General features: G+C 38.8%; 4 protein-coding genes, 2 long non-coding RNA genes and 1 pseudogene across 9 annotated transcripts; 3 read left to right on the forward strand and 4 right to left on the reverse strand.

The window, feature by feature from the left end:
• Nucleotides 1–789: 789 nt before the first annotated feature.
• On the reverse strand, nucleotides 790–1,720 carry LOC116935353. The gene is made up of 4 exons (XM_032942675.2): nucleotides 1,573–1,720; nucleotides 1,312–1,493; nucleotides 1,149–1,242; nucleotides 790–1,071 (listed from the first exon to the last, which is right to left on the reverse strand). Exons 2-4 carry the CDS (start codon nucleotides 1,473–1,475, stop codon nucleotides 1,027–1,029), a joined length of 303 nt encoding a protein of 100 aa, XP_032798566.1. The 5' UTR covers nucleotides 1,476–1,493; nucleotides 1,573–1,720; the 3' UTR covers nucleotides 790–1,026.
• Nucleotides 1,721–7,170: 5,450 nt separating this feature from the next.
• Nucleotides 7,171–8,246, forward strand: LOC116925898 (COMM domain-containing protein 2). Its single transcript, XM_032932657.1, has 4 exons — nucleotides 7,171–7,332; nucleotides 7,509–7,586; nucleotides 7,652–7,902; nucleotides 7,971–8,246. Exons 1-4 carry the CDS (start codon nucleotides 7,275–7,277, stop codon nucleotides 8,163–8,165), a joined length of 582 nt encoding a protein of 193 aa, XP_032788548.1. The 5' UTR covers nucleotides 7,171–7,274; the 3' UTR covers nucleotides 8,166–8,246.
• On the reverse strand, nucleotides 7,920–12,083 carry LOC116925897 (long-chain-fatty-acid--CoA ligase 4). Of its 4 annotated transcripts, XM_045174672.1 has the most exons (15): nucleotides 11,923–12,083; nucleotides 11,419–11,554; nucleotides 11,138–11,353; nucleotides 10,760–11,080; nucleotides 10,526–10,694; nucleotides 10,294–10,431; nucleotides 9,952–10,228; nucleotides 9,701–9,891; nucleotides 9,401–9,639; nucleotides 9,196–9,343; nucleotides 9,085–9,126; nucleotides 8,788–8,969; nucleotides 8,492–8,722; nucleotides 8,271–8,431; nucleotides 7,920–8,212 (listed from the first exon to the last, which is right to left on the reverse strand). In XM_045174672.1, the coding sequence occupies exons 1-13, from the start codon at nucleotides 11,928–11,930 to the stop codon at nucleotides 8,639–8,641; spliced, it is 2,151 nt and encodes a 716-aa protein (XP_045030607.1). In that variant the 5' UTR covers nucleotides 11,931–12,083; the 3' UTR covers nucleotides 7,920–8,212; nucleotides 8,271–8,431; nucleotides 8,492–8,638. The 4 variants fall into 4 exon arrangements, with proteins under 4 accessions (XP_045030607.1, XP_032788547.2, XP_045030608.1 ...); XM_032932656.2 differs by having other exon boundaries at nucleotides 8,271–8,722; nucleotides 8,788–8,948; XM_045174673.1 differs by lacking the exon at nucleotides 8,271–8,431.
• A 125-nt stretch (nucleotides 12,084–12,208) lies between these two features.
• LOC116925899 lies at nucleotides 12,209–12,964 on the forward strand. The gene is made up of 2 exons (XR_004395806.2): nucleotides 12,209–12,605; nucleotides 12,673–12,964. It is a non-coding gene; the product is annotated as an uncharacterized LOC116925899 (long non-coding RNA).
• Nucleotides 12,965–14,353: 1,389 nt separating this feature from the next.
• Nucleotides 14,354–14,694, forward strand: LOC123473695. Its single transcript, XR_006647924.1, has 2 exons — nucleotides 14,354–14,413; nucleotides 14,471–14,694. It is a non-coding gene; the product is annotated as an uncharacterized LOC123473695 (long non-coding RNA).
• Nucleotides 14,695–20,385: 5,691 nt separating this feature from the next.
• Nucleotides 20,386–20,838, reverse strand: LOC116925321. Its single transcript, XM_032931999.2, has one exon. The coding sequence runs from the start codon at nucleotides 20,836–20,838 to the stop codon at nucleotides 20,386–20,388; it is 453 nt and encodes a 150-aa protein (XP_032787890.2).
• Nucleotides 20,839–20,890: 52 nt separating this feature from the next.
• Nucleotides 20,891–22,168, reverse strand: LOC123473931 (annotated as a pseudogene).
• Between the last annotated feature and the right edge of the window lie 194 nt (nucleotides 22,169–22,362).

Genomic DNA, 22,362 nt, shown 5'->3' on the forward strand with positions numbered 1-22,362 from the left:
ATCGTATTGCAGAATTGTTCTTTACAGAAAACCCACGCCATGCAACGAATTATTCAGATTATTTCGGAGTGATCGTAAATGTCGTTGAACTCTTCTTCATCAAAGATCCGTTGTAAGTATAAGGAACGGTCAACCGCGTTCGTTACATCTTTTTCTCCTTTCCCACGCTTACAACCCTTTACCCCTCTTCCGCCGATAGGTCATCTACCGATGGCTCCGGCCTTCAATCTCCCTTCTACCTGGCCTTCAAACGTGTGAATTCTCCACATATGTGTTACATTTACACACAAAATATTAATTCTCTTTGCGACACATAACCCTAAGTGACCTTGCTCCTTCGTATAAATGTTGCCCCTTTCCAGATTGTCAGTCAGTCTCTTTTGCAGTCTTCTGCAGTCTTCATCAGCAGTCAGTCTTGTGTCAGGCTTGTTTCAGTCGCTTTTCGTTCATCTTCGAGTCTATTTGCAGTCTTCGTCAGTAAGTCTCTTTTAATCAGACTCGTCTTGTTAACTGTTATCTCGGTCTTTGGCAAAAACGTTGTGCAACAATAAATTCATCATCATCACACACAACTATTCCCCATTTAATATTAAAAGTAAGGAAAAGTAAGAAAACCATTCCCCATCCTTACATGAGGCAATTTTGCAAAGTTTCGCTAACAGTTATGATCGATCAAGTTTAGCTTGATTGAACTTTATAAATTACCTGGCAGACCCAAGAATGAGCTTTTCCGTGAAATCGCGATAGGAAGGGTTCCATATTTGAAGTTAAGCTCAAATACTTTGATCGTAGTCTCCCAAGTTTTTCAACGAATTTATAATTACGACAGATGACATCGTAACAGAAAAATAAGATTCCCAGTTTCAAGGCAAATGAATGCAAGAATGCAATCAGCGGGTAAGTTTCTCCTTGATACCTATTGGTTGCTTTTAGAATTACTCCATGTCTGCAGCAGAGCGAAACGATTCCTGTCTCATCAAGTCCTTTGTAGTACGTAGAGTCAGTCTTTCCAGCTAGTAACAAGTCTTAACAGCTAAAAGTTAACGATCCACAAGTTCCATGACCTTTAAGCTATGGAAACAAAAAATAATACGTTGTATTAGAAAATGCTTTTATAATAAACCATATTTGATAACACAAAGACTTACTTCAGGAATCTCAGAATTTACACCTGCAATAAATTCGTTGACTTCTTCATCTCTGGCAATAGCAATGCCTTCAAATAAAGGAATACTACCGTGGCTATAGTTAGGTGAATTAAAAATGGTAATCAGATAATGAGGATTAATTATACACCTTTATACAACTTACTCGTTTGCTGATTCAAGCCTGTAGCATTTCATATTTGCATCACAATGGCATGCCAAAGGATCTGTGCCACAAGCTTTGCATTCCATGTTGTTGACACGCTTGATATCAGCTTCAATATGATAGTTACTGAATTTGAATTCCTTGGAAGCCATTTCAAAATGCATTGGGCTGATTTTTTAACACTACATAAAACATATTAATAAATTAATGAAGAAGCCTATTAGAAATTAAACGAGGAACATATGAAGCTAATAGACTTACCCTGTTATGTTTTTCAGACAGATCTCCCAGAGTTTCAAGAAATTTTCCTTGGGAGATTCCTGTTGTTTGCGGCGTTGCCTAGTTTTCAAAATCATGTTTTGTATTGTATGACTCTACCAGTGACAGGCAGTGAGGCAGTGGCTGTGAGTGGGTGAGAGCGGGAGATAACCTATGCTGATTAGACGTTTTTGGGATTGGATGACACCGTATACGGACGAACGGCATGTTTCTGCTTTGAAATAAAAAACAAAAAGAATTAGGCAACGCCTCAAACGGAACAATTTTTCAAAATAGGATGAATTTAAAACATAAATAAAAAAATCCCAAATTGCACCGTCATTTAGAATTTGGTCCCAAAAAATCGGGAATGAAAAGAAGCCCTAGTCGATTTACTTTTCTGGCACATGAACTCATAAAAAAAAATTCTAAAAATAAAAAAAGGTGTTTTGCCCTATCACCCCTGTAGACGACCAGCCTCTTAGACTAGCGAACCTAGCGGGGAATCCTGGAACCAGTTAGTAAACACCCGCCGTTTTCCCCTACAGAGAGTGATACGGCAATCGTGTACCTTGCTATTATATCGTGGTCGGATGCTGGTCTCCCTTTTACGAGAGGGCTAGCGCTTATCGTGCTTCAACCAGGGTTCTTTGACCATGCTGTTTGTGTAAGGAATTGATCTCCCAGATTGCAAAGAACCTTGAGAGTTCAACGTTTTCAGGGTAGCCCCTGTTATTGTCACAAAGCAATGCGGGGAGTTGACCGTGGGAACGACTTTCTACTCGTGACCTCCAATCGAAAACCCATCTAGCTAGTCTAGAATGTTCCCCCTTACTTGTCACTAGGGCAAGGCCAAGAGTAGACCATACACTGCTTCCTTTTCATTTTGACCTCTAAGAAATGTAACAAATAGGACCAAAAAATCAGAAACAAGTAGATTCTTAGACGGACCATTCTTCCCTTAACTTGTGTGTTATTCCTGTTCTTCAGTGTACTAGAACCCCTGTCCTGTGCTTCATCATCATGCTGCATTTTTCCTCACGGTGTTTCGGTGTACTTTCAATGCGGTAAATACAGAAATTACATTAAACCTCTAAATTTGTCGTTAATAGTCTACGCAGTCACGCGCGGAAACTATTACATTTGTAAAAAAATATACTAAATAACCAACAGGCCACGAGTAATTCACCGAGTAACCCACTTTTTCTTCTGCCTTGGCAATGGGAAAAATTGGGGTTAATAAACTATTTTTTGTTGAATGTTAGTAAAACGTTAGAATTTTGAAATAATTTACATAAACTGGGAAATAGCCTAACATAATTAAAATCTTAATGCATAGTTAAAAAGTGAAATAGTTACAAGAAGAAATGCAGTGTGTGAAGCATTAGATCAGTAGGGAAATGAACAAAAACAGTTAAAGTTCAGAAAAGCGACAATGCGACACTAAACGGCATAGGACGCGCATGTCTTTGCCCAATCCTCTCAGCCTTATCATGATCTATAAACTAGAGGTCGAAGAACTGTCGTCTGCTTGCTTTGGCGTCTGCTAAAGATTGAGAAAATTTTGCATCCGCTAGGGGTGCTGACTACCCGGGTTAGTCATCATTTTGCCGATATTACTGCGTAAGGCATAGCCTTTAGTACAAAATCTACTTACTTTTAGGGTTTTTGTTTTATTTAAAGCAAACGAGATATGCGGAATACGACTTTAGGAAGAATACCCTAATATAATGTAATAATAAAAAATAATTCAACGCTTTATCATTTATCTCATGATCAGTCTCCGGCTTTTTATTTAAACTACCATCAATGACAATTTATGTAACTTTTGATGCTTTGTTCCCAACTCCTGAATGATATTTTTTGTACCGCTTAGCTTCGATGTGATACCTTATTTATACGTATTCAAAAATCAAGAAAGGGGCCGTTTGTTGGTTTTGTTCAGAACAACAAATTTTGGGAACCCCCCCCCCCTACCCATCTTTCGCAACTGCAGCGATGATCTGGTCAAAGGAGTTTCTTATGAAGACGTTGTTTGTTTGAAAACATCGTCACTTGCAAAATAATGTGAACATACTTTAGAAGAAGGTTTCAAAGTTCCCTCCCTGGGGATGAATTCATTCCAACGCTTCAATAACTTTCCATCCTTAGGTGCACTAAACATGGTAAATTTACTAAGATATTTTGGGTAATCTGGAAAACCAGATTTACATCCGGGGACATAACAACGGTTCGGCATCTTCTTTGTCATATTGCAAGAAAATGTTAAAATATTAGATTAAGAGATAATAGCACAGCATAAGACTTAGGGATTCACATATCATGCTCATAGTGTCACTCACATCGAATGAAAACAAATAAACTAGAGCTGATTACATGGGATATTGAAAAATAGATAAACAACATGAATTAATTTGTAATTATTTTAGCTTAAAACTGATTTTTTCGATGATTAAACTACACTCAGCCGTCACTCTCCATGGTTTACGCGGTAAAATGATGACTAACCCGGGTAGTCAGCGCCCCTAGCGGATTCCCCAAAATTTTCTCACGGTTTAGCAGACGAGACGAGCAAAACAGCCCTAGCAGACGACAGTTCTTCGAACTCCAGTTTATACAACACAAACTTCAACTGTTCACGGACTATGTTCCGATCTCGCTGTCGTCTAAATCGGACCTTCTAGCGGGAAAAATCGGATCTATGTCCGATTTTTCCACAAGATGCCATTTTATATTCTTTCACTAGACGGCTCTAGTGATCGGACGTACATCCGTTCTCCAAAAATTTCGAATTCAAAATCAATGGGCATTATTGAACGGGCATTGATCCGTTCACGGAAACGCTAATTCGTCAACAACCGGTCCGTGGCGGGCGTTCCAATTTTGTGTGATTGTCATTATTTACGTTTATTGTTTTTGTTTTTTTCTTTTTATTTGTTGTATTTGTGTTTGTTTTTTTTTAAATCTGTATATATGTTTAAAAGAATAAAATTTTTTAGTGAACAAAAATTGCTGTATCCTGTATTTTATTTCTTTTAGAACCACGAAACAAATTTTACATTAGAACAGAAGTAAGAATATATTATTATTTGATAGGTAATATTAATGAATTTCTTACCATTTAACGAATTTTATTTAGGATTAGTGAAATGCATAAAATTTTTACAGTCTTACTCAGCCAAAGCTTTAAATTTGCATTCAGTGTGTTGGCTGCGTTTTCCATCCACGTTGGGAAGTACACTTTTTATTAAGAAGGTAATCTATTGTGGCATTGTAAAAAAATTAACACACTTATCAAACAGGTAACTTATTTCAAAAAATTGTAATGTTATAGCCCTGACATCACTCTTTTATTTTCCCTTTTCCAGGTATCGGAATCCCACTAGGTTGACCGGGGCAACAACAAACAATTGAATAGTCAATTAGAAAGCAACCTTCTAAGCCTAGCATCAATAACTAAGAATAAACCATTAAAGCTAATTAGGTATTTTTTTATGTAAAAATGTAATTAAATAATGAAATAATCAAAACAATTTGTTCGTGTCACTCTTCACTCATTGTATTTGCTTTATGTTGTTTATGAATAAAACACTGTATGCTTACTCTTTAAAACAAATTGAGTTTTTATTTAAAATGTATTTGTGTTTACATACATTCTTGGTAATTTAAAACGTTGGAATAATAATAATGAGAAGTTAGAATTCAAATTTGAATTACGCGCGTCATCAAAATGGCCGCCGCAATGGATGCCGGGAAGGGGCCAAGGGGGGTACATTTTATTGGAATTTGTGGTTCTTAAACTATAAAAATCGAAGTAAAATATCACATCAAAACATGCTAGAGATAATAAAGAATCTCAATAACATATTTTCTGTTTATTTTGGTGTATATTAGTAACCAAACAACGTACCCAAAAATATCTGTTTTTGGCCCTCCCCCCCCCTTCCCTAAAATGTCATAAAATAAAATAATTAATTACGAGCTAAGTTTTCAGCGAATTTTCGTAAGTTTTACGGCAATCGATAGGTATTTAAAAGCGCTATCTATTTGGTGAATTTCATCAAAAAATATTGAAAAGGAAAAAAATTCGAAATGAATCAAATTTTTTTCATTTAATCGATCAAGCGCAGTATTGGACCTAAGCGACAAAACGCAAAAAAATTTATTTCATTTAGAATTTTTTTCCTTTTCAATATTTTTTGATGAAATTCACCAAATAGATAGCGCTTTTAAATACCTATCGATTGCCGTAAAACTTACGAAAATTCGCTGAAAACTTAGCTCGTAATTAATTATTTTATTTTATGACATTTTAGGGGGGGGGAGGGCCAAAAACAGATATTTTTGGGTACGTTGTTTGGTTACTAATATACACCAAAATAAACAGAAAATATATTATTGAGATTCTTTATTATCTCTAGCATGTTTTGATGTGATATTTTACTTCGATTTTTATAGTTTAAGAACCACAAATTCCAATAAAATGTACCCCCCTTGGCCCCTTCCCGGCATCCATTGCGGCGGCCATTTTGATGACGCGCGTAATTCAAATTTGAATTCTAACTTCTCATTATTATTATTCCAACGTTTTAAATTACCAAGAATGTATGTAAACACAAATACATTTTAAATAAAAACTCAATTTGTTTTAAAGAGTAAGCATACAGTGTTTTATTCATAAACAACATAAAGCAAATACAATGAGTGAAGAGTGACACGAACAAATTGTTTTGATTATTTCATTATTTAATTACATTTTTACATAAAAAAATACCTAATTAGCTTTAATGGTTTATTCTTAGTTATTGATGCTAGGCTTAGAAGGTTGCTTTCTAATTGACTATTCAATTGTTTGTTGTTGCCCTGGTCAACCTAGTGGGTTCGAACCCCGAAAAGGGAAAATAAAAGAGTGATGTCAGGGCTATAACATTACAATTTTTTGAAATAAGTTACCTGTTTGATAAGTGTGTTAATTTTTTTACAATGCCACAATAGATTACCTTCTTAATAAAAAAGTGTACTTCCCAACGTGGATGGAAAACGCAGCCAACACACTGAATGCAAATTTAAAGCTTTGGCTGAGTAAGACTGTAAAAATTTTATGCATTTCACTAATCCTAAATAAAATTCGTTAAATGGTAAGAAATTCATTAATATTACCTATCAAATAATAATATATTCTTACTTCTGTTCTAATGTAAAATTTGTTTCGTGGTTCTAAAAGAAATAAAATACAGGATACAGCAATTTTTGTTCACTAAAAAATTTTATTCTTTTAAACATATATACAGATTTAAAAAAAAACAAACACAAATACAACAAATAAAAAGAAAAAAACAAAAACAATAAACGTAAATAATGACAATCACACAAAATTGGAACGCCCGCCACGGACCGGTTGTTGACGAATTAGCGTTTCCGTGAACGGATCAATGCCCGTTCAATAATGCCCATTGATTTTGAATTCGAAATTTTTGGAGAACGGATGTACGTCCGATCACTAGAGCCGTCTAGTGAAAGAATATAAAATGGCATCTTGTGGAAAAATCGGACATAGATCCGATTTTTCCCGCTAGAAGGTCCGATTTAGACGACAGCGAGATCGGAACATAGTCCGTGTACCGTTGAAGTTTGTGTTGGTTTATAGATCATGGCCTTATGGCGGCAATCGTAGTCTTCTACTTCGTAGTCTGTGAAACGTAGGAATGGACCTGGCTGCTAATTACGAAGATTTAGCATTTTTTCAACATCATAGCGAGGATGGTAAGGACAAAGGAAGTCTCGTAGTTTATTTTTGTATCCATTTCATTTAGAGTGCCAAGTGCCATATGATATTGCATTTTTTATATGTAAAAAAAAAATTTGTGCTTTGTTATCGTTTGTTACCCATCATTAAGTCATGAAATTCCTTCTGAGCTTTAGCAATTCTACATTTTCAGTACTGAGGGATTTTGTTGGAATTGCTTGGGAAGTTTTGATGAATAAAAGTAAGCCCAAGTTGTATACACATGCTGCATGTGAGTATATTTGTACAAATTGATAAAACTAGAGTCACATGAAAACAAACTCAATTTGCATTTAGTGAAGCTGAACACTGAACATGTGACAATTGAGAAATTGGTTGGAAAGATCTCTCAGCTGCTATTAGAGTGTACCAAGCTGAAAATTACTATGTCAGAATTTGTTGACAGCTTACAACCAATTTTACACGACAAAGTATTTTTGCTGTGGGACAGTGTAGTCATGAAGAAGGACACTCTCTCGGAGATATTGGTGAAAACTGAAATTAACCATGTTGAGTTCTTAACATTGAATTGGAGGTTTGAAAACACAGTAAGAATGACCACATCAATAATTAAAAAATTAAGTATATTTGTGTGTAGTAACAATGGTATTTTTAGCTTGCATCTAAAACATTGGAGACATATGAAAACACAACTGTTTTCATGGAGCTGCAGCTGAAAGATAGATATTCTAAAAAACATCACCACTTTGTTGCTGACATTCCAAATTTGTTCCATTTGACAAACTTACTAGAGGTTGCCTTAAATGAAACAAAAGCAAGCCATATTCGAAGAGCTTCAGCTATGATCTGAAGAATACACTGTTTTCCATTTTGTTATTATGATTTTGTTAAAAGGCCCTAAACAGAAAAAATAAACTAAACAAAATAATAATGTTTGTTTCAATTTTTCATTTACTTAAATTAGGTAAGTAGCAAAGAATCATAACAACCAGGCATCATTCATTCAATAAGTATATCATCCCTTTTTGATTATTAAAATAAACAACTTGTCATACGATATTACTAGTATTCATCCTATTATACTTTTGAAGAGTGAATTATGCCTGGCACTCCAATCTGTAGAGGTCATGAAAATTTAGGATATTACATAATTATATCAACAAACATGCCACTCACTCAACTGGACTGCAGAAGTACCGTCACTAGTTATCTAATAATTCCTATTCGAAACAAGAATCACGAATTAGAAAAGAACTTGAACTGTTGACTACAAGAGATGCGACTCCGAGATAATGAGATTGGGAATGACGACGTTGTAATTTCCTACGAATACATTCGATCGATCAACAACTGATAACGATCTTGGATATTTTTTCTTTTCAGCTTAAATGCGGCTGTAACAAGCCCCTAAGAAATTATTTAAAACAAATAATCATGTAACTTGAAATGAAACTTGTCATAATGAAAAGTACCATGTCTGGCGTCCAAACTTCTGAGACAAGCTTAAGCGCCTGTGGAATTTCAAACTTTTGCAGACGGCATTTCAAAGCATACTTTTGAATTTCAGTGAGGAAAGAGTTTTCAACGAAATTGTTAAGGCAAATTTCTTCAATATTTTCCCACGCTATGCCACCTGTAATACAATTTGGATGCTCTATACGGCGACCAATTTCCCGTTTAAAATAAAGTAGCGACCGAGGCCGCCTATTGGCGGTCATGTATCAAGAATACAATGAGTCGTGCAACACTATAGCTCAGCAAAAACTTACTTTTCAAGGCGATTGTCTTCAAATGATCCAGGTTTGGCATAACTGTTTTGTGAAATCATAAACGAAAAATAGAACCATTTCTATATTCATCAGAAATATAATTATTATTACCTAACGCGACAACAAACATCTTGGTAGGATCTGCGTACACGCATAAATTGTCTATTAAGGGACAGGTTTTCAGTTCAGATTCAACCTTACCCAAGGAGACATATTCGCCTAGTTGTAGCTTTACTAAGTCCTTTTTGCGATCGACGATCTTGAAAAATAAGGACATTAATGATATACAAAACCCAAATAATGTGTTTAACATTACTTTCAAATTTCCTTCCGGTCCGAATTCGCCAATGTCCCCCGTGCGAAACCAATGCCTACCGTTTTCTTCGTAGAATTCTTCCGCTGTTTTTTGTGGTTGTTTGTAATAACCAACTGCGACGTTTGGTCCACCGACATGAATCTCCCCACGTGGATAGGGTCGGTCTTTCACCCTGTAATTGCCTTCTTCCCAATTTACCAATTTGATATCACAGCAGGTCAACGGCCCACCAGTCATTCCTTCAAAAAAATTTGGCGTTGCAAATTTTTGTTATAACGACTCACTTGATAATAAAGATACCGGTTGATCGATCATCCATATCCATCATTGTAGTCGCTGAACACGTTTCCGTCAAACCATATCCCTGAAGAACAGGGCAGCAAAGGGCAGCTCTCAAACATCTATGAGTTTCGGGGGCCAGGGGAGCACCTCCAGCCAGAATGAACCGTATACGTCCCCCTAAAATTGCTCGAATGGGTCGAAACATCAATCTGAAAAGAACACAGAAATAGAGAGAGATGTATATAAACGTTTTTTGGAGGGAATCTTACGAATTGATAATGGGTGTGTCATATCCTTGTTGGAACCAGTCAAGCTTGTACTGCATTGCTAGATTAAAGAGAATTTTTTTCATGGTCGAACCATTTTCTACTTTTTCTTGAATGCTTTTGTAAATGCGGTCGAGGATAAGCGGAACGCATGCGATTATAGTAGGCCTTAACACGGAAGCATCGCCTTTGCTCCCTCGTTTGATTTTGCTTGACTTGTCGGTCATAGTTAGGGGATTGGAGTAGCCAATTGGAATGCCGTACAAGAGACACATACTCTCTAAACAGACAAGTAATGTAAAAAAAAATCAAGGACAACTACAAACGAGTTTGAACGTGACTAACCCCCAATAAGTTCAAGAACATGTGCCAGTGGCAAATACGCCATATACACATCATGTTCAAAAATTTCGGCAACATTTGTATATGCTAACATGGAGCTCATCACATTTTCATGACTCATCAGAACTCCCTTTGGTGGACCTTTTATACCAGATTTATACAGAAACAAAAATTAATAAGAGAACTTAACAAAAATAAAAAATTAATATACTGTACTGTATATATAATAAATAACCTGTAGAGCCACTGGTGTACATAACGATGGCCGTATCCTCAGGTTTTGGTAATAACCCCGTTTTACTTGACATCTCCCCTAATCTTATAACTTCACGATAAGGAAGAATTTTTACTAAATCTCCATAGCCGGAAAAATCTAGCGGCTTTATAGCATCCTCAAAGACAACCTGACAGAAATAAATATAATCATTTATGCTATTTAGAACATTCAAATATAATAAAACTTTATTACCAGAACCATGACGTTTGGTGTGCAGGGCAGAATGTTTTTGAATTTCGGTAATAATTCTTGTGACGTAACGACACACGAAACTTCAGTTTCATTGATACCATGGATCAATGCATCTTCTCCCAGTGTTGCGTACAAAGTTACTAGAGGCATATTTTGCTTCATGCAGCCATTCGAAGCAATAAGCCACTCGGCTCGCGTTTCGGCAAATAAAACGACATTTTCTTTTGCATTGATACCCAATTCACGAAGGCCACGGCCAAAGCTTTCTGCTTCATTTTCCATTTGTGTGAAACTTCTCCATTGATAGCTTCCCAATACAAACTACCATAGAGATAAATTTGTAAAATCTACACTTTGTTTAAGATGTTAATGCATTACCTTTTTGAAAACTCTACCATTGGGTTGAATCTCATCTTCTTCAGCTAAAATTTCCCTTGTACCAAGTGCTGCTTTCTGTCCATGTTGGCGAACAGAAAATCTGAATACTTTTTCCATGGTGTCAATATTATCTTGAATGAATCTGACATGAACTTCACTGATTTGAGATACACTTCGATGTAAGACAAAATCATCACCCTGCATCAATGCTACTGACTAGAAAATGCACGAGAAAATATTAGTTAACAATAATCGTGTATGAGAAGTTAAAATCTATTTACCTTTAATTTGTTGTGATTAGCTTTAGCTTTCCATGGTTTTTGGACTAGAAAATAGATTGGCCATGTGATGATTGTGTATAAATGCAGTACACATTGGATAAGGAACAAAAATGCTGTTTCAATAGGCATTTTAAAGCTGGTGAGAAAAATCATTAATTACTATGCAAAAAAAAGTAACAAATATGAAGATGTTATTTCCTTTCACAACTCTGCGATTTAGTAAAATAATACGTAAATAAACTTGATGGCTGCTTAAATATTTGTTGTTAATTAATTGTTGCATGTATCTAAGATTTTAAATTGACTTTTTAGACAATAGGCCAATTCATATATATAATCTTTAAAAAACAGTTTTTATTTTTAATAAAACATGTAATGAAATTTTGTTAGTTTTAATTTTAAGTTTGCGCTATTTGCAGTGTTATGTTATTCATGTAACTATGCTGAGGTATATTGAACGTATTATCGTGATATTACACTTGTATCTCATCTAAACCGAATTACCTTATCATCCCGAATGTTAATGGGGAAATTTTTCAAAAATGTTATGTTTCTCTATGTTTGCTCACAAGTAACAATACGACACGAGAACGCCTAATGGCCTAAACATCAACCTTCTGACCCGCGCAACATCAAGAGAATGAACTGATGCCGTAAAATTGAAAGGCAGGAAACCAGACTTACAAGGCCAATTCGACATGGCATGTTTTCTGAGGCACAATATCTGAGAATTCGACGCTAGATGGCACGTGCGTGTTTACAGTTTGTCCATTCCTAGAAAAACAACTAGCGGTCCCCTTTCGGTTATCTATGTAAAACAGTAATCTAAGTAGTATGGGTGTATTCTTTCTTTCATGGAAGATTTTAAAATGAAATTCGCTCATCTTCGATTCACCAGGACAAGTTGCGACCTGCGATGTTTCTTAAAACCATATCTAACGAGTGCCGAGTGCAAGAAATGCTGACAGGACGAGCTTTGTTTTTAATAGCCATGGAAAGAGAAAATCATAAAACCATTCGTGGACATTGAATCTATTCCTGACTACGTTTGACCTTGTACTTTGAATTCAGACAAATGATAAATATTTTTGAAATTTAGCTATCATTTAAATGTATCAAGAAACAGATCTTTTCTCCGTCGTGACTGACGTATTCGAATATCTATGGTGCACACAAGACCAATTTAGGTTAGCTGTTTACAGTAGATTTAACATAAACGTATGTATATTTCCACGTCGCTTTTCAAAATTTTAGATTAGGTCATGGCTGTTTTTCACGCAGAGTCATCTTCTGGTGACGTCGACGGAATACCATGGACAATACATTATTTTCGCGGCCGGAACCAAAGTAGTAGGGGAACCGGTAGAGGATCACGCCACTCTAAATAATACCGACATTGGTTACCTCGTATACTCATGCGTAGTATATACTAAATATGAAACGTTGCTTTGCCTCAAGGCGCCATGGGATTGGCGGTGAAGTAGGACCAGTGTATCGTATTTAAAAAAAACGAGTATTTTAAAAATACAAATACTATATTTTAAAATACTCGTCCTTCAAAATACATTTTTTCTCCCAAAACCTCAAATACCAAATAAAATAAAATACAAATACAAATACAAATACAAAATACTTTTTTCCTTTATGGAGCAGTTGGACATCCTACGTTGCGCATTCTCCGCAAATGCGAAAATCAAATTTGTGTCCAATCTGTGGTACGCTGTCTACAGCGTCTTATGGGAAAACCAACCATTTCACTTTTAAAACATTGTTTTCTTCTCTATAACTATGTTTTACCTCACTGTTGTACCTAACAGTGGATTCGCTATTCATTTGTTTACTTACCGTGGGTATTATACAAGTTCTTCAGAACGCACAGTAATAAGAAACCATCCGATTTGTAGAGAACTAGAGATATACGTTAAAGAAACTTGTGGTTTAATGAAAACACACACGAGACAAACAGACGACGAAAAATGCAATTGAAAGTTTTGAAACTTGAAAAAGCTATTGCAAAACGTTTTGCAGGTGCAATAACGCTGTCAAAATGAAGTTACTTTCGATTCATACACTGTTGCCAATTTACAAACTTCAAATCTTTGAAAAAAAAGTATTTTGTATTTGTATTTGTATTATATTCACTTTCAGCGTAAACGACCAATACAAATACAAATACTTTAAATAAGAAACAGCCCAAATACAAATACCGAATAAAATACGTATTTTAAGTATTTTATTTTAATACCCAAATACGATACACTGAGTAGGACCAAGACGAAATAGGACTGGAAATTTTCAGTCCTATTTCTCCTGTAGAAATAGGACTGGGAGAAATAGGACTGCTTTTTTAACACATTTTGAACAGTCCTATTTCTCCTTTGACCAGTCCTATTTCTCCTTGGATATAAGGCTTTTTCGCTTGCCTTCATTTTACATCTGTAGGGACAATGAGCCTCCAAACCGGTAGGCGAAATAGGGGGGAGACTGAAGTAGAAGAGCGTTGGCTTTATATGCCTACGCCCTTGAAAATGACCATTGACAAAATGGCAACGCTTACTTCGCTTGCATGCTAAGAATTCCTTATCCTATTTAACTTTTTATTGCAGAATATTAACCGTCATTTTTGACTGAATACAGTTCATTTAACAAATAATTAAATTTAATAAATCTAATTGTTGTTTAAATTTTTCTATAGACCATTTTCATGTTGCGAAAAGCAGTATTCATGTAGTCCGGCAACCCTGCAAGCCGCCATTTGTAGTCTTACTTAGCCTTGTTTAGGTGGATTTAACATAGGCTAACGACTTTGAGGACTGATTTCTCCCATTAATTTTGCTACCAGGAGCAAAATTATTGTGGCACATTGTACGTCAGGATATTGCTAACATTTCAAGTGCCAAATTTTCAAGAATTCGCTACAACTAGTACTTGAAATCGTCGTTACAGTGAAGGGCTATCAACATTTGAAACAATAACAAACAGTCAACAGCAAATGGTAACTTTAAAAAATGTGTAATTTTCTTTTAAAACTTAAATTTCTTGGTATAATTAGGAATGTAAATGTCTTCTGAGGATGCAGAAGATCTTTTACATGATTCAGTTATTGAATTATTTGACTTATCTGATTATTCTTCAACTTTACCAAACGATGCTAAAGAAAGATATGTTGCTAAGCTTAATGAAGTACAGTGTGACTGTCCTTACGTCATAGAAAATGAGTATTATTTGTAAGTTTTAATGCCTTGAACTAAAAAAACAGCCCATCTCCAAAAATTATCTCATAAGACTTGCAGCTCTTATAATTATTCATATCGTTAGCTGTATAAAACTGTTTTCTGTAGACTAGATAGTTCCAAACATCTCCAAATTCAACTGATGGTAATATTGTTTCTAGCTCTTGTGTACTGGAAGTCCAATACTCATCTATGACGTAAGGAAAAGCGAGCCGAAACGAAAATAAAAATCGTCTTTCCAAAATTGAAACTTTCTAAACTTTTCGGCGCCGAAAATCGACGGAAAGATGAAAGACGAAGCTGAAAACTGAACAGCCAATCACAACTTTCCATTTTTGATGCGCAAATAATTTTTGATATTTTGGCAACATTAGCAATGCCAAATCTGTCTGCTCTCATTTATCAACAAGCGGGTGTCGTGTATCCCTCGTGATTTCTGACTATTTTTAATTGTTGTTCGATTAGCTTCTGGATAAAAATGCCCAAAAGAAGGTCACCGATGAAATCTTTGAGTCATCCTTGTGATATTAAAGAAGACAACTTGGTCATGCATTGCAGCTTCTCTTAAGATCGTATTGTACCAAGAATGCATTTCACGTTTTTCTTCAGTGTTATGAAAACGTGTCCACAACTTTCCAATCGGTCGTCTTCTACGGGCAGCTGCACATTTTTCCAATGACAACTTCACTTTCTAGTGATAACATGATGTAAACAACCTTCAGCTTCCAAATCCAAAGTTCGTACTCATAATTGCTCTCTTCTATTCCTACTTCCATTTTAATTTAAAAGGAAAAAAAGAGTAATCACAATAATCAAACACGAAAATCAGAAAATCTGCAGACGACACAAGTAAGCGGCAAAAACTAAATAAATGCCATCTACCAATAATAATATGTATTTCTTGGCACATTCACTAAAATAACGGCTCCTATGAGACGAAATAATTTGTAGTGTTAATAGTCGATGACGAAAACGAAATTTTTTCGTCTTTCGGTTTTCGTCTTTCGTCTTTCGGCTACCCAAAAAACCTCAATTTTGAACGGGCTTATGCTATTTGGAATCGGGGGCGATTCACCCACTCATCACTCGATAGTTTATGAATAAGAAGAATCCTAAACGTAGTTAAGTCGTATAGACGTAGTCGAGTCGTAAGTACCGATGGCATATTAAAGGCTGAACCTCTTTACTACAGCAGGTCAGTCAGTCTGTCCCTATTGTGCTTCCCCGTCTGGTCGGGCACTGTCTGATCACAGACCAAGAATATAAAGACTACTAGTAACTTTGTGCCCGTCCAGGGCCGGGAGATAGGTGGCGCTAGCGTATTTTTAACGCTTTTTTCGCCATTTAATTCTGCCAAACTATTAACGTTAAATTTTTGCCCGTCAATCAACAATGGATCCGCAAAAACGCCCAGTATAGTGACCCGTCAATCCTTTTGTTGCCTCTGTTCATTTCTCCCCTCTGAGTATCTGCCCGTCGACCCACTTACTGCCCGCCAAATTTCCCGCTGTAGTTGCCCGTCAACCCACTCTTTACCTCTGCCCGTTAACCCACAACCTGTCCGCCAAAATGCCCAATTAAGTTGCTCAGCGGTTTTTTCGTTGTCTCTGTCCATCGACCCGGTTTATGCCTTTGCCCACCTACCAACTCTTTGCCTCTGCCCGTCGATCCACTTGCTGCCTTTGCCCGTCACATCACTCACAGCATCTGTCCGTCAACACCCTCTTTGCCCGTTGACGCACTCTCTGTCCGCCAAAACGCCCGCTGTAGTTGCCCGTCGACCCTATCGTTGCCTTTGCCCGTCCGCCCCCTCATAGTCTGTGCCCGTCAACCCAATCTTGTATCTGCCCGTCGACTCACTCACAGTCTCTGCCCGACCCAATAACTACCCGCCAAAATTTTCGTTGCATTTGCCCGTCGAATCACTCACAGTCTCTGCCCGTCGTCCCACTCGTTGCCCACAAAAATGCCCAATGAAGTTGTCCGTCAACTTACATATTGCCTCTGGATATCTAATCCCTAACAGTCTTTGCCCGTCGAACTCCTCTCTGCCCGCCAATCCCCTCTTTGCCCGTCGATCAACAATCGATCAGCAAAAATAACCACTGTAGGGGGCCCGTCGATTATATCGTTGCCTCTGTTTATCATCCTCCTCACAGTCTCTGCCCGTCAACCCACTTACTGCCCACCAAAATGCCCGTTTTAGTTGGCCGTCAACCTATTCATTGCCCTGTCCGTCGGGTCACATGCTGTCTCGTCCACCCGTCCTACTAAATGCCCATGGACTGAAAAATTGCCAATTTCCACGATTTTGTCCACCTTTTACGCATCTAGTCTTCCAAAGTCCTATCCCACCAATTACTCCCAACGCCAGCCAATCACAGGATGCGTGCATCGCAAAAGTCTCAAAACTCCTCCCACATTTTTCCTTAGATTTTTATAGAATATAGAATAGTATACGGCGGCCCTTCCCAGGACGGATAATCAGTAACCCTAGTCTTGAGTGTTGGTGTGGAAGGTCAGACCTGCCCTTAAATCCCTTAATCCACTAAAAGCCCCTTAATCCACTTTAAGCCTCTTAATCCATGTTAAGCCGCTGAATCCATGTAAAGCCCCATAATCTACTTACAACTTATTAATCCACTTAATCCACGTATTGTCAAGTTGTACCTCTCATACACGTAACAAACAATGGAGGAAAGACAAATCACGGATGAACGAACTTGGAAACTGCCCCCAACGTCATGTCCGTGCTCCTTACTTGGTCCTTTACTTGCAATTTTAGTGCCTTACCATTGCCGGCCCCTGCCCGTCGTTTTCAACCTGTCCGTTGTTTCCGCCATGCACGCCGTTTGTCCCCGTCCATCCTTTTACCTGCCCTGTCCGCGCAAATTCGAAAGAAAAAGGTTAAGCCTAACCGGCGGCAGTTCGAACCCTTTTCAGGCAGTCGACCTTTTCGCCAGGAAGTCGACCTTTTTCCAGGTAGTAAACCTTTTTCCAGGTAGTCGACCTTTTTTCAGGTAGTCGACCTTTTTCCAGGTACGAAAAGTCACGTGAACCCTCTCGAACCAATGGCAGTGCGCGCACTGGAACAAAAGAGAACAATCTCTTAATGGTGTTGGAACGCAGTCAATGGAGTTGTCAAGAACAAATGCAATGGTGGTTCTTTGAGGGATGAAAAAAGGAAATGGTGTCTAAGTGGTGTTGGAACGCAGTCAATAGAGATGTCAAGAAAACATGAATTGGTGCTTGTTTGAGGGATGCAAAAGGGAATGGTCTCTTAAGGAGTTGTAAGAACTCAATAAATTGGTGGTTGTTTGACAGGTGCAAAAGGGAACGGTCTCTCAAGTGTGTTGGAACGCAGTAGATAGATCTGTTGAGAACACAAAGAATAGGTGAATGTTTGAGGGATGCAAAAGGGAACGGTCTCTCAATGGTGTTGGAATGCAGTCAAAGGAGCTGTCCAAAAACAATGAATTGGTGGTTGGTTGAGGGAAGCAAAAGGGAACGATCTCTGAAAAGAGCTGTCAAGAACCTAATGAATTGGTGGTTGTTTGAGGGATGCAAAAGGGAACGGTCTCTCAAGGGTGTTGGAACGCAGTAAATGGAGCTGTTGAGAACAAAATGCAATGGTGGTTGTTTTAGAGATGCAAAAGGGAACGGTCTCTGAAAAATGCTGGAACGCAGCCAAAGAGGCTGTTGAGAACCCAATGAACTGGTGGTTGTTTGGGGGTTGCAACAGGGAATAGTCTCTAACGGGTGTTGGAACGCAGTCAGTTGGAGCTGTCAAGAATATAATGAATTGGTGGTTGTTTGAGGGATGAAAAAGGGAACGGTGTCTCAAGGTTGTTGGAATACAGTCAATGGAGCTTTTATGAAAACATTGTAATGGTGGTTGTTTGAGGTAAGCAAAAGGGAACGGTTTCCTAGGAACGTTGGAACGCAGTCAAAGGAGCTGTTGAGAAGCCAATGAATTTTTGGTTGTTTGAGGGATGCAAAACGGAACAGTCTCTGAAGGGGGTTGGAACGCAGCCAATAGGGCTGTTATGAATACAATGTAATGTTAGTTTTTGAGGGATGCAAAAAAGAACGGTCTCTTAAGGGTGTTGGAAAGCAGTCAATGGAGCTGTTGAAAATACAAAGAATAGGTGGTTGTTTGAGGGATGCAAAAGGGAACGGTATCTCAATGGGGTTGAGTTGGGATGGGATGGGGTTGAGAACATAAAGAATGTGTGATTGTTGAGTGATGCAAAAGGGGACGGTCTCTAAAGGGTGCTGGAAAGCAGTCAAGGAAAGCAGTCAATGAGAACACAATGAATTGGTGCCTTGAGTTGATGAGACGCAAAAAGGGGAACAATTTATTACAGTTGGTTACGGTACATGTGTAATTTATTAAAATGTGAATAGTGAATTGTTTACATTCGTTGAGTTGAGTTGAGGGCGTTGAAAAATGTACGCCGAAATTGCGGTTTACGGCGGCCATGTTGGGAAAGACGTGTAGATAAATTGCGGAATGTGGTGTTGGGATTGGCTACCTTGAAAAATCCCGTGACCTGCCTGCAACCAATGGCAGCGTGCACACACACGAAATTTCTCGGACAAACCAACAGAGAGATATACAAACAAATCCCGCCCACAAATACCCTTTTCGCTTTTATATTATGTAGAGACTAGTATACGGCGGCCCATCCCAGGACGGTAATAGGTGAAGTCTAGTATTCAGTCGGACCTGTCTTTTAACCCCTTAATCCACTTAAAGCCCCTTAATCCACTTCAAGCTTCTTAATAGTTGTTAAGCCTCTGAATCCACGTAAAGCCAATTAATCTACTTACAACTTATTTATCCACTTAAAGCCCCTTAATCCACGTATTGACAAGTCGTACCTCTCCTACACTTAACAAACAATGGAAGAAAAACAAATCACGGTTGAGCGCACTTGGGAACTGCCCCCAAGGCCATGCACGTGCTCCTTATTTGGTCTGTAGACCGAGGCGGAATTTAGTTCTTCTTTTTTTTGTGGTTGTCGTTATCATATGGGCTGTGATTTTTAGGGGTTTTTTCTTCGACTCTGGCTATTCTTGCAGGAGAACTTCCTTGAAAACAATGTTTTTCGTGAATACCTTGTTCTTATCTTGTTCCGAGGATTGTGGAATATTCCTAAGTAGCTTGACCTGTTTCTCTGTTTCTTCGCACTGAACCTTGACACCTTCTCTTGATGTTGCACGCGAGAATGCGACGTATAGTTGGCCGTGGCTGAAAACGGATTCCGGAAGGTAGATGCCTACTCGCTCAAAAGTCTGTCCCTGTGACTTGTTGATGGTCATAGCGAAACCCACAAGGACAGGAAACTGCAATCTTTTGAGTTTGAAGGACAAGTCAGAGTCGGTGGGAGAGGGACATGGACATCCGTGGAAGGAAGACGTTGTGTCCTTTGTGTTTCCCGGCTGCGATCTCTGCCACAATCAGGTTACCGCTGATCGCCTTGATGATGAGCCTCGTGCCGTTGCAAAGTCCCTGTCGCGAGTCAATGTTCTTGAGAAGAATGACGATGGCTCCTATTTTCAGTTTGAGTTGGTGCGGAGGTAGCCCGGAGACGTTGAAGGTATTTAAAATTTCCGGAGGGTAGTTGGAAATTTCCTCTGGGTCCTCTGAATCGATAGTGTCGATACTTTAGCAGACTGTCAACGCGCCAGGCATCTCGCCAATGATCTTGTTGTTGATCCTAAGACAGTCTTAATTCTTGGGACATAGAATAGCCCGGTTACAAATTTGTTCTCTGACGCCTTCGTTTAAGAGATCCGATGGATCACCAAAGACGTGTTCGATTAAGTTAGTTCGAATGCTGAGAAGGCCTTGCGGGATTTCGATGAGATCTGGGTCATTGAGCCGCGGCGTTTGTGCCAAAGATCCATTTCCCAATTGAATGAGCCAATCAGCGAAATCTTGACTACCATCGGCAGTGCGCATGTTTTGCACCAATCGAAGCTGTCGAAAAAGAGGCCTAGTCGCGTTATTGGTGATGGTCGCTTCGATGATTTTGACCCTGTTTCCGTGTCTCACAACGGGCAAGCACTGTCTAAAATCGCCGCCGAGCAAGAGAACTTTGCCACCGTAGGGATCGACGCGATTCTTCATGAGAGTTTGGAAAAGATGATTGATCGCGTCGAGGGCGTGGTTGGTCTTCATGGTGGCTTCGTCGGAAATTATGAGACTGGCATTTCTGATCAGTTGCGCGGTATCATTTGCTGGTATAAGGCATGTTTACATTCAAGCCATCGTCACCGTTGGGGAAGAGCAAAGGATAAGTCATTGGGTCGCACATGGGCTGTTGAGCATCAATCTGAACGAATGTTCTCCCTCTGACTGGGATGAAGAGATGGCCACGGATATCTCTCTTCACTGGCGGCTCACCGTTTGCGCTTATGAAAATCACAGCAATCTCGTTTGTCGTCGGGGCTGTTGTAACGTCTCTGATCTAGATTTCTTCGATCACTGCTGATGATCATTCCTACTGTTTGGTGCGGTAGATTCTCATCTTGGGCTCGGCGGTACTCTTCTTCAAGCACTTGACGCATCATCTTGTAAATGGCTGCGTACGGATTCTTTTCTCGGAGTATTGCGTCCAATTCCTCCATCAAGTTCCTGCAACATCCTCCGTTTGAGGTGGAAAGCGCTCTGAACTCGCCAGCCTGCGCAGCGTCCATGAAATAAAGATCCGCATACCTATTCGTATTGGGGCCGACGGGTGTGGTGTTGTGGTACACTTGACCGTGGATTCTGAAACAATAAGGTCCACATCCTGGGAGAGATGAAATATTGGCTCCCAACGAAGCAAAAGCGTGAGCGCTGTTGTAATTGCGGATCTTCGTCATAAATGCCTTCGCCTTTGGATGGTCATTTTGCAATAATTTAACCAGCGGTTTAGGGCACTCTTTTGGAGGTGGGAGAATCCCCTTTCCTTTTGCGCAGCATTGGGTGAATTTCTTGTCTGTCGGTTGTTCACCCTTGAAATGCCTGACATTACATTCGCCGCACGTGACGGTCATTTCTCCAGAATCGTGCATTAATACACGGTCTTCGGAAGCTAATGTTTTGCAAGCCGCTCTATGAGTTCTTGGCACTCCCGCATGGTTGCAGACAATCAATATCTCTTCGCGAAAAGTGCGCTCCTCTTCATGTTGCAATCTGCTCAGCCGACGAGCGGATTCGACTAATCAGATTGGTTAAATTACACGAATAAATAAGTACACGACAAATGAATTAGGGTGCTTACACGAATATATTAAACACAAGAAACACAATGCACGCGAAAGAGCCAGGTATTGGCCAAAGCTCTCTCTTAAACTTGCTTACGACAGTAAGACTTACGGAGACACACTTGTCTCAACTGCTACGCCAGGTCTAACTGTCCTTCTCGTGCGCCGGCCGGCTTACGTCACAGTCACGCCAACTGACGGTCACAAGGGACAATCACAAGGGCCCTCAGGGCACCCAAACAATACAGAAAGGGACTCATAGGTGGAGTAAGGAGACAGACGGGGCCGTCTGCAACATTCGGCCCTTCCTGACTCGATTTGACACAAATATTCAAATAGGACAACAAAACTATTTACAAAAGACACACACGCAATTTGTCATATCGAAACAAACAAATAAATAGTCAATACGAGATTGGGGACCTTAAGTCTAACCTTTCCATTCCCCTACTTC

Source organism: Daphnia magna, linkage group LG6 (assembly GCF_020631705.1).
Source record: "Daphnia magna isolate NIES linkage group LG6, ASM2063170v1.1, whole genome shotgun sequence".
Lineage (NCBI taxonomy): Eukaryota > Metazoa > Arthropoda > Branchiopoda > Diplostraca > Daphniidae > Daphnia > Daphnia magna.